We start from the raw sequence: 19857 nt of genomic DNA on the forward strand, positions 1-19857 counted from the left end.
TACTCACTTATATCTGCATACTAGCCCAAGGGGCATGTCCCACGAAAGCCTTCACTTACCAGGAAACTGGGATAGAGGGGAGGACATCTTACTGGGACTCTAGATGAGAGAAGCATGGGAGAATTGCAAAGTAGAAGGATCCAGAGGGTCCTAGAAACCTACAAGTAGAACATTATGATAGGCAGATTTGGGCCCAGGGGTCCTGCTCAAACTAAGGCACCAGCCAAGGACAATACAGGTGGTAAAAGTTAGCAAATTTTTAATTTATCATTCAGGTATTTAAAATATATAGGTCACAAAGATCAAAGGAGAAGGATGTAAGTACTGACTACAATAGTGAATATATAACCTACAACTGTGAAATTAGACATATTTTAACATAATGAGTTCTCTGCATTCTCTGTCTTAAACCACAGATATAGTCTCCTGTCTTTAACAGGTCAGAAGTGCCATCTTACACATTCTGATGCTGTATTTGAACTAATTTTTCTTTACTTTTCTTTCTTTCTTTCTTTTTTTTTTTTCAAGACAGGGTTTCTCTGTGTAGCCTTGGCTATCCTGGACTCTCTTTGTAGACCAGGCTGGCCTAAAACTCAGAGTGATCCTCTTGCCTCTGCCTCCCGAGTGCTGGGATTAAAGGTGTGTGCCACCACGCTTGGCTTGACCTAATTTTTATTCACTGAAAATGGCAAAGATCCTGGCATGTTTGATTTTGTGTAGAGTCCACGTGGTCAGATCTGTGAACTGGTTAGAGTGTGCAAAAGCAAGAAACTCACACTGAATTAGTTCCTCAAGTTTCATGACTGTACTTCAAAATTCTCCTTGTTGATGATAAGTCAGTTTAATTAAGCAAGGACAGTCACATGCAGTTACTTGGGCCATCTGGGGCTTCAGCTATGAAGTGTGTATTTAAGAGATACAAAGGAGGCTTCCATGCTCGAGTCTTGCCAGGAGGCTCTAACTGGAGTGGGAAGCTATTTGCTCAGCATCTCATGAGTGTGAAAGTTCAGCTTAGGGAAGGGAGGAGTAAGAAGCCACCCCCAGGGATAAACTCCCCTTTCAAGCAGTTAGTACCAGCAATAACGCCAGTAAACTGGGTCCTGTGACTTTCATCTTAAAAATAAGATTTAAGAAAATAGAAATAAAAAAGAATGAGGAATAATTTTCATTTCTTTGACTTTAAATGTAGAATTGGACTTCATTTGTCTCAGTAGATAGTATGTTAGTTTTTCTTTTCCACACATGGAAGCAAGGGATGCATTTTAAGGACATGGAATAAATGTGACTATTCTTTAGGTTCTCCTAGGAAAAACTCACGAACTTCAGAAAGCATGTAACATTTAAAGCTGTGCAGGATTTTTATAATAATAATTTTTAAAAGCCTTGTGTCTTCTAGTCATTTTGGCTAAAGTTCACTGACAAGATTGCTGTTTTGTTTGTGTTTTGAAGATCTATGTTAAAAAGTCTTTCTTAATGCTTTCTGTACATAGTCTTCTTTCTCCCCTCCCCCAGCCCCCTTTGCGCTGTGCCTTCCTGCCTTTCTTCCGTCCCTCCTACACGATGCTCCTGTACCCACTTGTCCTCTGGTTCTGTCTGCCTTTCACCCCTCTGGCTTTTTTTGTTCACCTCTCCGCCCCTCAGTTTCTCACGCCATCCGATCTGCTCATGACCCGGTGCCTCCGAACAGCTGCTTCATACCTTGGGTGCTACCTAGTGTAGAAGTGTCTTCAGGCAGGCAGGCAGGCAGGCAGGCAGAATGATTCCTCTGGCATCCTGTCCATGGTGTTAGTGGCCGATGTAGGAGGATGGGCAGAGTGAACGCAGGCCTTGTGACCTTGGCTGCCAGCCACAAGGGACTGCTTTTTCATAACTCAACAGAGCGAACTTTCAGCCTCCCTGATTGTTCTCCAATTCAGTTCAGTTTCCTTAATCATAATTCAAGAACACTTCCTGGAGTCTTTTTTTTTTTTTTTTCACTACATTTGTCTGGGGGTGCCGCTGACTTTTATGGATGACTTGGTAAAAGGAATATTTTGTCATTCATTACATTATTAGTATTGCAGAAAAGTGATGATCCTTTGCAAGAATTCAACCCCTTCAAAATACTTTGTCTTCCCCCTCTAAAGGGTGACAGCTTTAGCTGTTTTTTTTTTTTTCTCCCCTTGATTGGTGATGTTCTCTTCAACCCTCAGACATACCAGCTGTCATCTCTGTGGGTCTCTAAGCAGGGTATTCAATTTCAGATGTAAACTCTAGCTGGATAAAGAAGACAGTGGTGTGGCAAGGCTTGCTGGTGACGTCACCTGCAGGGATGGTGGCCCCGTGCCTGCCTGCACATCCATCCTCCAGGACTTTGTCAGGCAGGAAATCCTGTCAAGTTCCTGCCCAGACTCACCAGATGGAGCTCTGAAGGGTTTCGGCCTTCTGGCCAGTCTCCTGTCTTATTAAAACATGATCGGAAGCCTTTTTACCCATGAGTCCTTGCTGACAGGTTGACCTTGGGTCAGGATGGTGAATAAAGATAAGAATGTTCCATGATAGGCATAGTCCAAAAAACACATGGAAACTTTGGTACAGACCTGGCATGAGAAGGAGTTTTAGTGATAGCCCAGCCATAAAAATGGGGTACCTGTTAGAGAGAACAAGGGTCACTACGGGTCACTGGAAATCATTAAAACTGAAGCCTTGCAGTTGGACAGGCATTGGCTAAATCCTGGCCTTGCTCCTAATAGCTCAGTTCTTTTGGATCCCAGGCCTCAGTTCATACTATCTGTGAACACTATTATGTTTCAAGAATTTTTATGAGAATCCGGTGGAAAAATATATGAAGTGTTCAACTATTGATTTGACTATTGACTCGGGACTTGTTCTGCCCTACTGCTTTCTAAATTGTAATTGAAAGCAAATTAAAGACAATGGTGTGATCGTCCACAGTTCCCACAGCAGTTCTATGGAGAGAGAATTATGTTCACTGGCCTTCACGACAGGTCATGTGTGTGTGTCTCTCTCTCTCTCTCACACACACACACACACCTGAGACCTTGTGTAGATCTTGCAGTAATGTTCAGGAATACTATTACAATTTTATCTTCTAAGCCCTCAACTTCTGAGCAGTCTTCTAAATGTACATTTGTAGTTGGTGTTATGACAGGGTCGCTTTTCCACCTTCCCTTTCACAATTGCTTTCATGTCTGTTTGATACATGAGAAATTTCTTACCCATCTCAAATCTTTCCATAGCACCTTGTCCGAAGTTATAAATCTAGGACCCCAATGACAGTATGATCAGAGTAAGTTTGAACTATTAGTTTTAGTGGAATCTTCTTGGTTAAAGGCATCATGAATTTGTCTCTTAGTGGGAGATGTCGTCATAAAAATTTACTTTTTATACTTGATGAGTTAAAATTGTTAGTAGTTATCAAGTCTAGTGGCCCATACCTTTAATCCCAGACCTTGGGAGACAGAGGCAAATCTCTGTGACTTTGAGTCCAGCCTGGTCTACAGAGTGAGTTACAGGGCAACCAGAGCCTGTCTTGAAAAACAAAAAATAAACCAACCAAACAAAAAAACCTACAAAATGCTAGTAATTGTGCTGCCTTGATCATAGGTCGGTAATGGCATCTGTGGAAGTTATACACTTTAGAGATTAGAGGGAATTTTAGAAAATTAAACATGAAAAATATCTCTGGTTTCAAAATACTCCAATGGTGGTTAATAGGAGACCTGGACACAAATTTTTATATTACATCCTGAAATTTTGGTGGGAAGTTGACATAAAAATATGATTTCAAGAAGAGAAGAGAACAAGATGTACTGTTCACCTGCTAAGAAAATGTGTTTGCGTCAGGCGTGGTGGCACACGCCTTTAATCCTAGCACTTGGGAGGCAGAGGCAGGCAGATTGATGTGAGTTCGAAGCCAGCCTGGTCTACAAAGGAAGTCCAAGACAGCCAAGGCTACACAGAGAAACCCTGTCTTGAAACACCAAAACAAAAGAAAACAAACAAACAAAAAACCAAGAAAATATGTTTGTTTTACATGGATGATAGTGGGTATCAATCACAATTTTCATGTTACTTTGCATGAGTTTTAAAGTTTGAAAATGTAACAATTATCAGACATATCCTTTTAGGTTTTTAAGCTTATGACAAAAAGGATAAAAAGGATAAGTGTCAGTTTAATAATAGAGAATAATAGAGAAGCAGTTCTTCATTGTTTTGGGGAAATAAGACAGCAAAAGGCTTAAAGATGGCACTGTTTCATTGCTGTAGACCCTCTCCCCACTACCGAAAAAGAAACACACACATTCCTTTTGTGCAGCTGTTTCATGCTCAGTGTGTGACCTTTCCTCTTCAGGACAACCTTCTGTTAAGTGAATCGTTCACTGAAAATCAGGAATATTTCTTACGTTGGCAGAGGTGTTATGGATATGAGAAGAAAACCAGGTCCCTTGGAGTTCGAGGGCTGCCTTTGTTCTTGGGTTTCAAAAGTAAATCCTGATGAATCCTGACAGCAGTTGGAAAGGTGGCTAGTGGACATGAGCATTTCTGTGGCTCAGATGATGACCCCATGGCTCTATAGCCAGGCCTGGTACTGGCTGGTACTCTTGCTTTGGAGACCCTGCTGCTTTCACAGAACAGGCAAGCTGGTGGTGTTGCTTGTCAGGTTTAAGTGTGCTGAGATCACTGGCCCTTGGTGAGGTGGTGGGAAGAGTTCTCTAAGAACCATGACAGTCCACCGGTTAAGTGATGAAGTGACTTCTGCATGTAAAAGTGGACAGTTAACTTTCAGATCCATCAATCATCCTAGCACTCAGGGAGGCAAAGGCAGGTGGATCTCTATGAGTTTGACACTGGCCTGGTACACAAAAGTGAGTCCAGAACAGCCAAGGCTACACAGAGAATCCCTGTCTGGAAAAAACGAAACAAAATAAAAATCATTTTCTTTGATATCTGATTTCTTCTTTATGACTTGGAGGTGGTTGGATGTTCTGCGAGTGACCAGAACCAACGACTAAAACAAAACTTTGAACTGATGGCATTGTGTTGTGGTGTTGTTGTTTACCCTGAATGATGCTAATTTCACATTTTGTGTAATGTTTTAAAATTCAGATTTAAAGAGTACGCTTTATGTAGAAAGCAAGCCGCCCACGTCAATAGATGAAAGTCAATATCATGTTCTGCTTTGCCTTTTCCAGGTGAAAAGGAATGGGCTGTCTCAAACAGTGAGCCAGGAAGAAAGAAAGCGACAAGAGGTATGATCAACACCCAGTGATGTAGGGCTGCGTGCACATCTTCTGTTTTCACCTACCAAGTGTGTTTGTCTAGTGTTTGGAATCATATTGTGTTCTTTCTATGAACATAGCAAGTTGTATCCTTGAGTAAGACCTTGCATATATTAGCCCCGAGAACAGAAAAAATACATGTCTTAGCCTCACTTGCATTGAAACAACAAAGCACAAGGAGGAAGTATGTTGACATATAGCCATTAGATTCTGGGCTGAAAAAGCCACAATTGGAATCCAAAGCGTGCATTAGTCTCTACACGATATACCCTGCTTATGTAGTGCACACTGCTTGGGGAAAAATGGGACAAGGATACATGGACTTATGGAATATCTTTGCTAGTTTTTGTAAATTAAGTGCACCAAAATGAAATTGACTTTAAAAAAAGGCAGATAATAGGACTTTATAACTTGAAATTTAAATTTTTACTCCTTTTATTTCTTCTTCCTCCTCTTCCTCCTCCTCCTCCTCTTCCTTCACTTTCTGTATAGCCCTGGCTGTTCTGGAACTTACTATGTAGACCAGGCTGTCTTTGAACTCATGGAGATCCACTGCTTTTGTCTCCCAAGTGCTGGGATCAAAGGCGTGTACCATCACCTCCTGGCTTTCCTCATTCTTGTAGCCTTGTAAAGCTGTCACTTTCCCTCGTCTTATGCAACTTAGTTTGTACATACACTTGTGCTTTTACACACAGGTCAGTTAATTTGCAACAGATGTACAGGTGTCCTTGTACTACACAAATGGCATGGAACAAAGGAAAAATATGTGGGTACATAATAGCGACACTTTTAAGTTTAAAAACGTTAAAGAATGTAGCATAGCACTTGAGGGCATGGGAGGTGACATTAACACAGCACATTTCTTTCTTTCTTTCTTTTTTTTCCACATTTTTTAAGACAATAAAACTTGATTAAAATCTTGTGTTTTCCTTAATTTAATTCCTTTCTCTCTTCCCCAGGGAGTTTATTTATAAGTTGCTGTATACTCTTCAGTCTATGTTTTTAAATTATGTATTCCACATACATACATACATTTACATTAAACATTAGACTTTATTTTTAACATTCAGTACATTTGAGGGTTTGCCTGTGGTGGTCATTTTTGTTTTGTTTTTGTTTTGAAGACGTTTTCTCTGTGTAGCCCTTGCTATCCTGAAATTCACTATGCAGACCAGGGGGCCTCAAACTCACAGAGATTGGTTGCATTTGCCCCCAAAGTGCTCCCTTTGCCTCCCGAGTGCTGTGATTAAAGTGTGCATCACCACCCGCCCTATGAAGGTCATGTGTTTAGCCTCTGTGTGATGCTGTAGTCTCACCTATATTTGTTTTATGAAGGATTGGCAGAGGACGGGCTTTTCTGTTCTGTGAGTATTATGGAATAAATGATACTTTTCTTTCCTTGTTTATCAATTCAGGAATTTCTCCAGTTTGAAGTCTAATGAAAAAAAAAATCCCTCTTTTAAATCTTATGTATTTGAATTTCATCTATTGAATTCTAGAAATGTTTGTTGAGATTTGTGATAGAAATATCTGGGCAGCTTAAGTCTCATGCTCTTTTTTTAAATATATTTTTAATTTATTTACATGTACATGTGTGTATGTATGTAGAAGCACATGTACCTGAGGTTAGGGCCTCCTATGAAGCTGAAGTTACAAGCAGTTGTAAGCTGCCTGTTGTCGGTGCTGGGAATTGAACTCGGGTCTTCTACAAGAATAACACATGTTCTTAACCACTGAGCCATCTCTCCAGCCCCATGTCTCATGCTCTTATCTCCGTTCTCTTCCCCAGGCACGCCCTTTTTTTGCTCTGCAGTAAGCAATGCCCCTTTGGTGATATAGCCAGCCATTATTCCCATAAACTTTTCTGCGTTGGGGCTCTCACTGGCCTTTGTATGTGATCTGTCAGTATAGTTCATGTGCCTTTTCTCTGTCTTTGTGTTTTTGGGTGTGATGGCAGAAACCTTTGTTGTAGAAAATATTTGAAGTCATCCCAAAGCACAAAAATACATCAACCAACCTATTACTTCTATGTCTGTTCAGGAATGCAAACTTTTCTTTAGTTTGTTTTGTATTTCTTAGGGACAGTTGTGTTGATTGCATATACGTACAGGCTAACTCCTAATGTTTTTACTCTTTTAATTTTAAATAAAGTCAGTTATTTCCTTGGAGCTTAGCCGAGGATAGATCAGTATCTTTATGCTCATGTCCTCCAAAACCTTACAGATGTTAAAAAGTGTAGGGAACCTTTAGGTTAGCTCTGCTAATTTGAGATATAGTCCAGTCACCAGCAGCTGGGCATCCATCTGCCTGTGTCTGTCCTGCTCCCACCCAGCCTTCATCCTCTGTGCTATTGGGAGAGGGGTTTTTTAGGAAACAAGACCTAGAGGTCAAGGTACCTAGGCTTTTAAGAATGTTTACATCTACACTCTGCCCTCCCACCCACCCCCCAACGTGGAGAAATTTTTCTAATATTACCATGAGTAGAGAATCTAAGTGTGACTTTGTTGAAGAGGTAGATGAATTCTTTACACAGGGCGTTGGTCTCTCTCTAGACATGGCCTGGCATTTCATCATTCATAGTTATCAGAAATCTCTGCATCTGTCACCAAGGGTCTCTATTGAGAGTGCTTTGTTCCTTCTTGAGACGCTGATGAGTGTAGAGTGGGTGGTTTGTTGAACAGATGGAATTATTTTTGATTGTGTGAGTTACATAAAAGAGTTCCTGTGGTTGCTAAGAACCTTCTTAAGGAAGGTGCGGTCATGCCACACAATATTTGCTGCTGTCGACTGCAAATTAGTCATATTAAGACACAGAGAGAAAGAACAAACAGAAGAGGGGAGTGAGGAGACTACATGCGTGATGATCATAGATTCTCATTGTCCCTGAAGCAGTGTGCTCTGAAAGCAGGGCTGGAGGAGGTGACCTCAAAGGTTAATTACTGTCACAGTGAGATTTTATGACAAGCCCTACTTCCTTCCATAGATTGTACCCTGTGGCAAAGGCACGACCTCAGGATGCCATGGAAGGTCATCCTGGCTTTTTCACTTTTCCTCACGTACAGGCAGTAACTGTCCTCAGTTTGAGTACTCATGCCTTTTATAAAGACAATAATTTGGTGACGTATTTTCTGTCTGATTCCTGTATATAACAGTGAAAGCTCTACATAACTCTTTAGTTGAAATAATTAAGAGAGTATTTATTTTGCTTTGCCAGGCAATCTTTGAAGTCATATCCTCAGAGCATTCATACTTACTCAGCTTGGAGATCTTAATACGGATGTTTAAAGACTCTAAAGAACTGAGTGACACTATGACTAAAACAGAGAGGCATCACCTTTTCTCCAATATTACAGACGTCTGCGAGGCGAGCAAAAAGTAAGTGGTCTTGAGTGTACCTGTGGCTAGTCTGGGGCGGTACTTGCCAGGTGACACCTGTGTCTTCTGACTAAGGTACTGGTCAGGTTAGGCCGTCTGATTGGCTAGTGTCCTCATCCCTTGAAGTCAATTTTAAGACGTGTTTTGAGTTGTTTCTTTCAACGTTGAGCATCTGCAGTTGTTACTTGTCTCAGCAGGGAGCTCCCTCAGTTCTCTGCAGCCCTCCCTTGCACTGCCTGCTGCTTGTTTCTTTTCTTTTGTTTACACCAGCAGGAGCCTGTTCTGGGCTGTACTCTGTGATACTTGTCTGGTTTAGTTAAAAAAAAAAAAAAAAAAAAGAAAGAAAGAGGCTTCCATCTTTGATCTATGTATGCAATATTTCTGTAGGCTTTAACAGTATTTCTAAACAGTTGTTTTTCATTGTTTTGCTTTGAGTTTTGTTGTGAAAAGTTGATGCATTTTTGTAATACATTTTCATACATTCAAAACGTATATATTTAACTTTTTTTTCCCCAGATTTGCTTTTTTTTTTTTTTTTCACTTAAATACGTTCAGGTATACACAGATGATATTTTGCTGATAAGTGCCTCAGTGTTTAATAAAGCATTTCTTTACATAATTGCACTTTTCTTTATAATTCTATTCTATTTGAATTTTAAAAGATGTGTATAGGTGCATTTGTAGTAGGTTCATTCATTTTAAAATGCGATGCCACAGAAAGTTATATGGTAAGAATTCCCTTTATGTGTTGGTTGCTTGCCACCTGAAAAGCAGCTAGAACAAACATTTCTTCCTTATGTATCTTACATAGTAGATTATGATTTATATAAGAAAATGTCCTTTTTCTCATTTTGATTTAAATTCTGTAACATTCTGTCGAAAACCACTCTTCCCCCTTCACCTACATTTTACAAGTCATTGCATGTCTGTGCTTAAAAGTGTCTCATTTTTAAAAAGTACTTTCTCATTGCAAATTGTGTATTGATGCCAGCAGCAGGTCACCAGTCGTGCAGCAGTTCTCAGGGTGCGGAGCATAGGGGGTGTGGTGTGTGCGTCTCAGATCTGTCAGGTCAGTAAGGACTTCAGGATGCAGTTTCCCTAATCCACCTGGCTTTGCTCATTGGGTGAGGCATAGTTCTCTAAGGGAAACTATCAATACTTAATTTACTCTCTTTGTTGATGTTTAAGTTTTTGTATATATAATCTTAATAATCTCTCGCCATCTTCTTTCTATATAGTACTTCCGGATCACGTGTTTGTAATTCTTGCTCTAGATCTGGATTCAGCTGTTTTTTGTTTGTTTGTTTGTTTTGTTTTGTTGTTGTTGTTGTTGTTGTTGTTGAAGAGCCCTAGTATCATTTGATTTTTTTTTTTTAAAGAATTCAGGAGGTGCTCATTGCTAGATGGTTTTTGACTTTCAATAAATAAGAAAAAAAAAAAGTACAAATGCAAACCTACAGAACAAGATATACTTTTTAAAAATGAGATATGATAGATATTGTTTTACTTTCAGAATTTTAGGTGCACCAAGATAGGAAATATGTTTTCTTCAAGGCTGACATATACAAACAGCCCAAACACTCTGAATATAACATTTATATAATTGCTGATTGTTTTGTGGTTCTTCTTGCTATAGTTAGTTTATTGTATATATGAGCAGTAATATAAATTTATATGCAAAAAATAAAAATCAATAAAAAGATAATTTTTAATCCATGTTAAAAAAAGATATACTTTTTAAAAAAAGTGTAGGTATTCTAAGCTTATCAAAATAATACACCAAATGTGCAATTTTATATGTTAGTTTAAGCTCTATAAAGCTTACACTATTTTATCAAACAAGAAATCCATCTTCTATCCCTGTGCCAACTACCCTGCTTCCTCCTTATGTGCTTAAATTGTGAATAATTGCTGGGTTTTATTACACTTATTTGGAGGTAGGGCTGCAGTGTGCCATCATGTGTGGGGGTCAGAGGACAACTTCAGCAGCAAGTTTTCTTTTTCTTTTCTTTCTTTTTTTTTTCTTTTGGTTTTCGAGACAGGGTTTCTCTTTGTAGCCTTAGCTGTCCTAGACTAACTTTGTAGACCAGGCTGGCCTTGAACTCACATCAATCCACCTGCCTCTGCCTCCCAAGTGCTGGGATTAAAGGCGTGTGCCACCATGCCTGGCTACGTTTTCTTTTTCACCACATGAATTCTGAGAATTGAACCCAGGATGTCAGAGTTGGTGGCAAGCGCCCTTAACAGTTGAGTCATCTCATTACCCTTCTCTCAAAAGTTACTCTTTATCTTTGTTTTTAATAGAAGTCCTATAAACACATATATTTTGTATTGCTTCCTTCGATAATACAAGCATATTCCTTACACTCTTCTCAACCTTTTTTTTCACAACGAGATGGTTTAGTGATTCCTCCCTAGTCACTTATAAAGATAGTCATTCTTATTTCTGGCTGCATGATTCTCCCCTGAGAGGCCGTGTCCTGCCTTTTTCCTATAGCCCTTTACTTAGGGACATAGAATTACTTTAGCAGTTGCATAGGATTGGTTGTGTTTTAGTTATTTTATCTTTGGAAAAAAACTGGAGAGGAATTGCACTATCAAAAGGTAAATGCGTATGCATTTTTGTCATGTATTGCCAAATTCCCTTCAAAACGTTCGTGCCACCTTGCATCGCCACTATGACTGGATAAGCTCCTGAACCTCTACAGCCTTTCCAGCAGTGGGTCAGATAAGCAAGATGTGTTTTCTCAGTATAGTTTTAGTATTTCTTCCAAAAGCTTTTTTTTTTTTTTTAAGTAAAGCATTCTGGAGCATTCATTCTATAGTTCAACTGATACTTAACCAATGGTGTTCTTCAGCATATAAGTAGACTGACAGTTCTCAATAGTGAGCATAGGACAGTGAAGCCTTAGGGTCATAGCAAGGGCACTAGTGTGCACTCGTGTGTTGCTTAACAGCCAGGATAAGATCAGAGCAATCCATCACTGGGAGGAGGTTTTGTCATTATGAACATGCCTAAGATGGAGTGCACTGGCCCAAACCTAGATGGTTTAGCCCACTACACACCTAAGTGATAGCGCAGTGGCAGATGATGCTGGCACTGTCTCTTAGAGCCATGATCAAACAAAACAGAGTTAAGTAATCATAAGAGAAAATAAGACACAGGAAATATGTGAAACAAGAAGCTGCTACCAGTTAAACATGGCACATGGCTTTTATAAGCTTTTCTTCTTTAAGTAAAGGGAGTCAGAATTCATGCTAAAGGTATAACAGGGAAACTCATGAACCACTGACATAGTTTTACCACTGTCAAATGTTTGTAGTACTCTGCTTTTGTACAGCTGGCAGTGTCTTAGGTCGGTGTACATCTGCGTCACCACAAACATGAGTGCAACATTGTTCTACAGCCACGTGGCTGCGATGAAGTGGTTAGGCACTAGAAATTTTTTGTTTTGTTTTTTTAAAGTTCATAATTTTTTTAATTAATTTATTCTTGTTACATCTCAATGTTTATCCCATCCCTTGTATCCTCCCATTCCTCCTCCCCCCCCCATTTTCCCATTATTCCCCTCCCCTATGACTGTTCCTGAGGGGGATTACCTCCCCCTATATATTCTCATAGGATATCAAGTCTCTTCTTGGCTACCTGCTGTCTTTCCTCTGAGTGCCACCAGGTCTCCCCCTCCAGGGAACATGGTCAAATGTGAGGCACCAGAGTACGTGAGAAAGTCATATCACACTCTCCACTCAACTGTGGAGAATATTCTGACCATTGGCTAGATCTGGGAAGGGGTTTAAAGTTTACCTCCTGTATTGTCCTTGGCTGGTGCCTTAGTTTGAGCGGGACCCCTGGGCCCAAATCTGCCTATCATAATGTTCTACTCGTAGGTTTCTAGGACCCTCTGTATCCTTTTATTTTGCTATTCTCCCATGCGTCTCTCATTTAGAGTCCCAATAGGATGCCTTCCCCTCTGTCCCAGTTTCCTGCTAAGTGAAGGCTTTCGTGGGACATGCCCCTTGGGCTAGTATGCAGATATAAGTGAGTATATACCATTTGATTCTTTCTGCTTCTGGGTTAACTCACTCATTATGATCATTTCTAGCTCAATCCATTTATCCACAAATTTCGGGAATTCCTTGTTTTTAATAGCTGAGTAGTATTCCATAGTGTATATGTACCACAGTTTCTTTATCCACTCTTCTACTGAGGGACATTTAGGCTGTTTCCATGTTCTGCCTATTATGAATAAGGCTGCTATGAACATGGTTGAGCAAATTTTCTTGTTGTGTGCTGGAGCATCTTCTGGGTATATTCCAAGGAGTGGAATAGCTGGGTCTTGAGGAAGCCCTATTCCCATTTTTCTGAGATAGCACCAGATAGATTTCCAAAGTGGCTGTACTAGTTTGCATTCCCACCAGCAATGAAGGAGTGTTCCTCTCTCCCCACATCCTCGCCAGCATGTGGTGTCGCTTGAATTTTTGATCTTAGCCATTCTGATGGGTGTAAGATGGAATCTCAGAGTTGTTTTGATTTGCATTTCCCTGATGACTAAGGAGGTTGAGCATTTCTTTAAGTGTTTCTCAGCCATTTGATACTCCTCTGTTGAGAATTCTCTGTTTAGTTCAAGCCCCATTTCTCAATTGGGTTATTCGGTTTGGTGGTGTTTAATTTCTTGAGTTCTTTATATATTTTGGATATTAGACCTTTGTCAGATGTAGGGTTGGTGAAGATTTTTTCCCAGTCTGTAGGCTGTCGCTTTGTTCTTTTGACAGTGTCTCCTGCCTTACAGAAGCTTCTCAGCCTCATGAGGTCCCATTTATTAATGGTTGACATTAAGGCCTGGGCCGTTGGTGTTCTGTTCAGGAAGTTGTCTCCTGTGCCAATATGTTCCAGGCTCTTTCCCACTTTTTCCTCTAAGTGGCTTAGTGTCTCTGGTTTTATGTTGAGGTCTTTAATCCACTTGGATTTGAGTTTTGTGCAAGGTGACAAATATGGATCCAGTTTCATTTTTTTACACATAGACCTCCAGTTAGACCAGCACCATTTGTTGAAGATGCTATCCTTTTTCCATTGAATGGATTTGGCTTCTTTGTCAAAAATCAAGTGACCATATGTGTGTGGATTCATATCTGGGTCTTCGATTCGATTCCACTGATCAACCAGCCTGTTGCTGTGCCAGTACCATGCTGTTTTAATTACTATTGCTTTATAGTACAGTTTGAGATCAGGTATGGAGATTCCTTCGGAGCACCTTTTATTGTACAAGATTGTTTTAGCTATTCTGGGTTTTTTGTTTTTCCATATGTAGGTATTTTGATAGGGATTGCATTAAATCTGTAGATTGCTTTTGGTAGGATGGTCATTTTTACTATGTTAATTCTCCCGATCCATGAGCAAGGAAGATCATGCCATCTTCTCAGGTCATCTTCAATCTCTTTCTTCAGAGTTTTGAAATTTTTTTCATACAAGTCCTTCACTTGCTTAGTTAGGGTAACTCCTAGATATTTTATATTGCTTGTGGCTAATGTGAAGGGTGTGGTTTTCCTAATTTCTTCCTCTGCAAGCTTGTCATTTGTGTATAGGAAGGCTACAGACTTTTTTGAGTTAATTTTGTATCCAGCCAATTTGCTGAAGGTGTTTATCAGCTTTAGGAGTTCTCTGGTGGAGTTTTGAGGGTCACTTATGTACACTATCATATCATCTGCCAATAGGGATAATTTGACTTCCTCCTTTCCCATTTGGATCCCCTTGATCTCCTTTTGTTGTCTTACTGCTCTGGCTAGAACTTCGAGTACTATATTGAAGAGATATGGAGAGAGTGGGCAGCCTTGCCTTGTTCCTGATTTTAGAGGAATTTCCTTGAGTATCTCACCATTTACTTTGATTTTGGCTATTGGCTTGCTGTATATAGCCTTTATTATGTTGAGGAAAGTGCCTTGTATCCCCGATCTCTCTAAAACTTTAAACATGAATGGGTGTTGAATTTTATCAAATGCTTTCTCTGCATCCAAGGCGATGATCATGTGGTTTTTTATTTTCAGTTTGTTTATATGGTGGATTACATTGAATGGCTTACAGTTGTGTTGTTAAGATGCTTATGTGCGATGTTTCCAATTTCTTTTTAAAGGCACTTAGTGCTATGAATTTTCCTCTTAGCACTGCTTTCAATGTATCCCACAAATTTGGGTATGTTGTTTCTTCATTTTCATTGAATTTCAGAAACTTCTTGATTTCTTTCTTTATTTCTTCCCTGACCCAGGTGTCATTTAGCAGAGAGTTGTTTAGTTTCCACGTACGTGTAGGCTTTTTGTTATTGCTGTTGTTGTTGATGTGCAGACTAAGACCGTGGTGATCTGACAAGATACATGATATTATTTCAATCCTCTTGTATCTTTTGAGGCTTGCTTTGTGACCTATTATGTGATCAATTTTGGGGAAGGTTCGATGGGGTGCAGAGAAGAAGGTGTATTCTTTCTTGTTTGGGTGAAAGGTTCTATAGATATCTGTTAGATCCATTTGACCCATGGCATTGGTTAATGATGTTATTTCTCGGCTTAGTTTCTGTTTCAATGACTTATCCTTCAGTGAGAGTGGGGTGTTGAAGTCTCCCACTATTATTGTGTGGGGATCGATGTGTGGTTTAAGCTTTTTTAGGAGATCTTTTACAAATGTGGGTGCCCTTGTATTGGGAGCATAGATGTTCAGAATTGTGATGTCATATTGGTTGACTTTACCTTTGATGAGTATGAAGTGTCCTTCCTCATCCCTTTTGATTAATTTTGGTTGAAAGTCTATTTTGTTCAATACCAAAATGGTTACGCCTGCTTGCTTCTTGTGACCATTTGCTTGGAATATGTTTTTCCAACCTTTTACCCTGAGGTAATGCCTTTCATTATGGGTGAGATGTGTTTCTTGAATGCAGAAGAATGTTGGATCTTGTTTATGTACCCACTCAATTAGTCTGTGTCTTTTTATTGGAGAATTGAGGTCATTGATGTTGAGAGATATTAATGACCAGTGACTGTTAAGAGTCTTAATTTTGATATTGTTTCCAGTCGAGCATTTGTGTAGTTGTGTCTTTGCCATGGGATAGTTATCTATTTCCTGGGTAGTTTTGGTTGTAGCTTGACCCTTTGGGATGGAGTTTTCCTTCTAGTACCTTCTGTAAAGCTGGATTTGTGGATAGGTACTGTTTGAATTTGTTTTTGTCATGGAATATTTTGTTTTCTCCATCAATGGTTATTGATAATTTTGCTGGGTAAAGTAGTCTGGCCTGGCATCTGTGGTCTCTTAGGGCACTAGAAATTTTTTAGTGGTCCATTGTTGACCAAAAGATTCTGTGGTGCTCCACAGTACAGTGTTGTGGGTAACCTGCACCACTCATCACTTCAAGCACTCAAAAAAAAAAAAAAAAAAAAAAAAAAAATGGAAGCCAAAACTTCTTGAAAGCTTGCTAAATTCAGTAATGTGAGCTTAATTGAGATATAGGGTCTGTAGCAGGAATAATTATGCAGTCAATTAAAAACTTTAGAAGGATGCTTTAAAATATTGATTCCTTCATAGTACATCTAGAATATAAAGTAGATCTAAAGAGGAGAGTTTTCAATTGGTTTAGATTTTGATTATTTGAGAAGTAAAATTTATCAAAATATATAAAGGGTGGGCTGTGGCTATAGCTCAGTTAGTAAAATGCTGGCCCCATGCCTGAGAGCCTGGGCTGTTTCCCAGTAACATGTAAGCTGGCTGTGATGGCATACTCCTGAAATCCCAGCTCTTAAGAGATAGAAACAGTTAAGTTGATCATCAATTACATATTGAATTGGAGGCTACCTTGGGCTACACGAGGCCTGTCTCAAAATGAAAAATAAACCAAAGCCAGTCTGATAGATTTATTGTTTTAATTTTTGTAGCTTACCTTGTACATTTCATATCATGTTTACATAAACCAAGAAGCCCATAAAAGAAGAAACAACACACGTGGCACGAAATATGCAGCAAAACTATAATAGAGACACTGAACAAGTTAATGGCTGACAAACTTATATTTAATTAACCCAGAAGTAAGTCAGATTGTGAAATTATGGGTTAAAATCCCATTTTAATTTTAACTACTTACATGGGTTAAGCATTTCATGAACTTATTAAAAGGCTCTTGTTTCTGTAATAGCACATAGTAAATAGCTAATCTGAACAGTAATGCCTGAATTGTATTTAAAAAATAAAACTCTGGAGTCTGTGGAGGACCCAGATTCAATTCTCAGCTTAACTTTCATTGAAGAAATAAAACTAGCAGAACCTTTGTTGATCACATTTCTACTTTGCTTCCTTACATTAGTGCACTGATTTGGATTGCTGCCCGTGTTGTGTGATCTATATTTCAGCTGAGCTCCTTCTGCCTGATAACTCTGTTTATATTACAATAACGCCAGTGACAAGTATTCATTTGATTAAATTGAAATGTCATTTAAAAACTGAAAGTTCTTAGGAGACTTGCAGAGCCTTTGTGATGTAGCATTCATTCAGTGAACTCCGGGAGTGACTTGTAAGTAAAGATATTAAACATGGCACCTGTGAAAGAGTCTTGGTGTAAGCAAATGTAACACCTTGATAAATGTTTATTACTGACAGTGGACAGTGCTGATGAATCAAAGCCACGGCTGTCTGCAAGATTGTTCTTTTATGTAATGAAAAGTGGTAGCTGTAGGTGATGGCATATATAGTGTAGATTGAGGTCAGAACACTGTTGACATCAGATTGACAGTGTGGCATCTGGTGCCCTTTGCGACACCTCAGGCTCTGTTTTCTAATTAAACCCCAGGCGGCCCTTGCATGTGAGATAGCATTATTTGCACACAGGGGGCAAGGACAAAGGCTATTCTGATTTCGAGTGTGTACATAGCTGGCTGTCAGTGGCATGATCCTTGTAGATTCTCTTCTCTGTGTCCAATCACTCATTTCGGTCACCCTTACCTCCCGGTCAGCTAGGCTCTGCGTTAGCCAGTGTGTGCCTTGTGGATGCTTGTATTATGGGACTGACTGTGGCTGTTAAGAATAACCCCAGCGTATGTGCTGAGGCATCCCACACCACAGCCTAACACATTTCTGGAAACAGGAATGTTTGGGTCACATTAGAGGTCATAGACTTTGGGCCATGGTGAAGTCAAAGGAGAAGAAGAGAGTATATGGATGGCAAAGGCTCACAGGGGTGGGTTTTTGCTGTTTGTTGAGGAATCTCACGCTTAGCATTTACATAGGGAGATAGTGTTGGTGTTACAGAGAACAGTATAAAATCTGCAGTAGACAGAAACAATCAACAATTGGTGGTGAGAGATTTGAGGCAGTTTCAGTCACAGAGCTAACCAGGATGGGATTGTGATAAAACAGACAAAGGGGAAGAATTCGAAAGATGTTCACAGTATAGACTCCTGAGGATTTGCTGGAAAGGGAAAATTTTCTTTTGCCTCCTAGGTGTCTGCCTGGCTGACTGTGGATGGAGGCACTATAATGTTAGAATTTAGTGAGGGAGATAAAGACTCCAGTATGGGACATGTTAAACTTAGGAATGTGGAAAGTGATGAAAAGGTGTCTAGTTGAAAGGAGGAAACGGGCTAGGTGTGGTGGCCCATGTCTTAAACCCAGCTCTTGGTAGACAGAGGCAGGAAAGTCTTTGTGAGTTCAGTTTGAAGCCAGCCTGGTATACACACACAGTGAGTAAGTTCCACGACACCAAAGCTACATAGTGAGACCCTGTCCCAAAGAAACAAAACAAATGAACAACAACAGGAAAAAAAAAAAGAAAAAAGAAAAAAGAAAAGAAGGAAAAAAGAAAAAGAAAGGAGAAAAGAGAACTCTAAAGAAGTTTTGAGTGGTTCTATAGAATTAAGTCACAAAGTGGTTCCTGTCAGTGTGGGTTTAAATAACTTACTGGCCTTGTACAGTGGTCTTTAAAGTGGTGATGATGAAACCATTTACCCCCAAGGCTACTTAGTAGTCTTGTGATTTGGGAGCTTCACTGACGATAGTAGATGAGGTCTGGGTAAAATTGGTCATAGCCCTGGACAAATGAGAAGGACTGCTTTGCAATGCGTAGATGAAGGACAAGGAAGATGAATATTGATCCAGAAATGCTTGAGGAGCCTGTGGTTAGAATAAGTAAGCTAGGTAGGATGAGAAGTACGTAGTGGGTACCAACCTTTAATTCTTTGGTCCTAGAGAATTTGCCTCTCGAAAGCATCTCTCATAGTACTGTGTGCTTGGCAACTGTCTGCTTCCCAACCCTTTGTTAAAAGTCAATATGGAGGGAGAGCCTTGCCTCCTGCTGACTCTGTATGAGTTCCCTTCTCTTAAGAAATGCCACTCTATTTTTATAAGATAACTGGAGAGAAGCCTGTAAAGTTAAGTGGTCCCAGGATGGCTCCGGGCCAGTCTGTGACTCCAAGCTTAGGTCTCCTTACTTGAACATTAACTTAGTGGACATCTTGGCTCTGACTCAAATTTGTGAACTACCTAACTCATGGTCTTTTTCTCTTTTAAGGACCAAAAGCCTAATAATGAAAAATGGCAATAAAATGTATTTTCTATAGTCTTCCATTTAAAAACAAGTAGGTTTGTCATAAATAGATAATACACATGGCATGTGCTTTGCCTGTTTAAGTAGTTCTCCTTATTTTTGCCCATTTAGATAATGTACATATAATAGTGCTGTTAGGAGAATGAGATCTGTGTTATTACCTTACATCAATTTGCAGTAGTATATATCCAATTCTAATTATTTATAAATTCATAATACTTCCCTATTAAAAGTTGATACTGTCAGCAAGGGAAATTCATTCATTTGCTGCTATGTCTAGGCCACCCTGTGGTGGTCAAAATCTATAAGATCTAAGCAAGGGCTAATTGCATTAAAAAGTTTTCTGAAAAATGAAAATTATGTGACTCTTTGATGTTTTACATGCAATGTATTTTTGCCTCCAATCCTGTGCTTTCATTCTCAATATTATGTCCTGCTTGCATTATTCTGTGCTGTTATTTGTATCCTCTAAAATAGGTAGTAGAGAGCTTCTCAAGGGGCTTATTTCTTCTTTTCTCCATTAAAAAAAATGAAAAGAAAAGAAAAAAAGAAACATCAAATTTCTTTGGAAAGCCACATGAAACAAAAACGATGCCCGTCTTCTGCAGAGTACAGTCAGAGTGTCCTTC

At 39.5% G+C, this 19857-nt stretch overlaps 1 protein-coding gene across 1 annotated transcript in view; it reads left to right on the forward strand.

Annotated features, from left to right (window-relative positions):
* The window catches only part of Arhgef26 (Rho guanine nucleotide exchange factor 26), a 112991-nt gene that overhangs the window by 22681 nt on the left and 70453 nt on the right, over positions 1 to 19857 (forward strand). Inside the window, exons 4-5 of the mRNA XM_051157239.1 lie at positions 5196 to 5252; positions 8497 to 8657. Of these exons, the coding sequence (XP_051013196.1) occupies positions 5196 to 5252; positions 8497 to 8657 (218 nt within the window). The remainder of the gene's footprint in view (positions 1 to 5195; positions 5253 to 8496; positions 8658 to 19857) is intronic.

The sequence above is a fragment of the Acomys russatus genome, chromosome 15 (assembly GCF_903995435.1).
Source record: "Acomys russatus chromosome 15, mAcoRus1.1, whole genome shotgun sequence".
Lineage (NCBI taxonomy): Eukaryota > Metazoa > Chordata > Mammalia > Rodentia > Muridae > Acomys > Acomys russatus.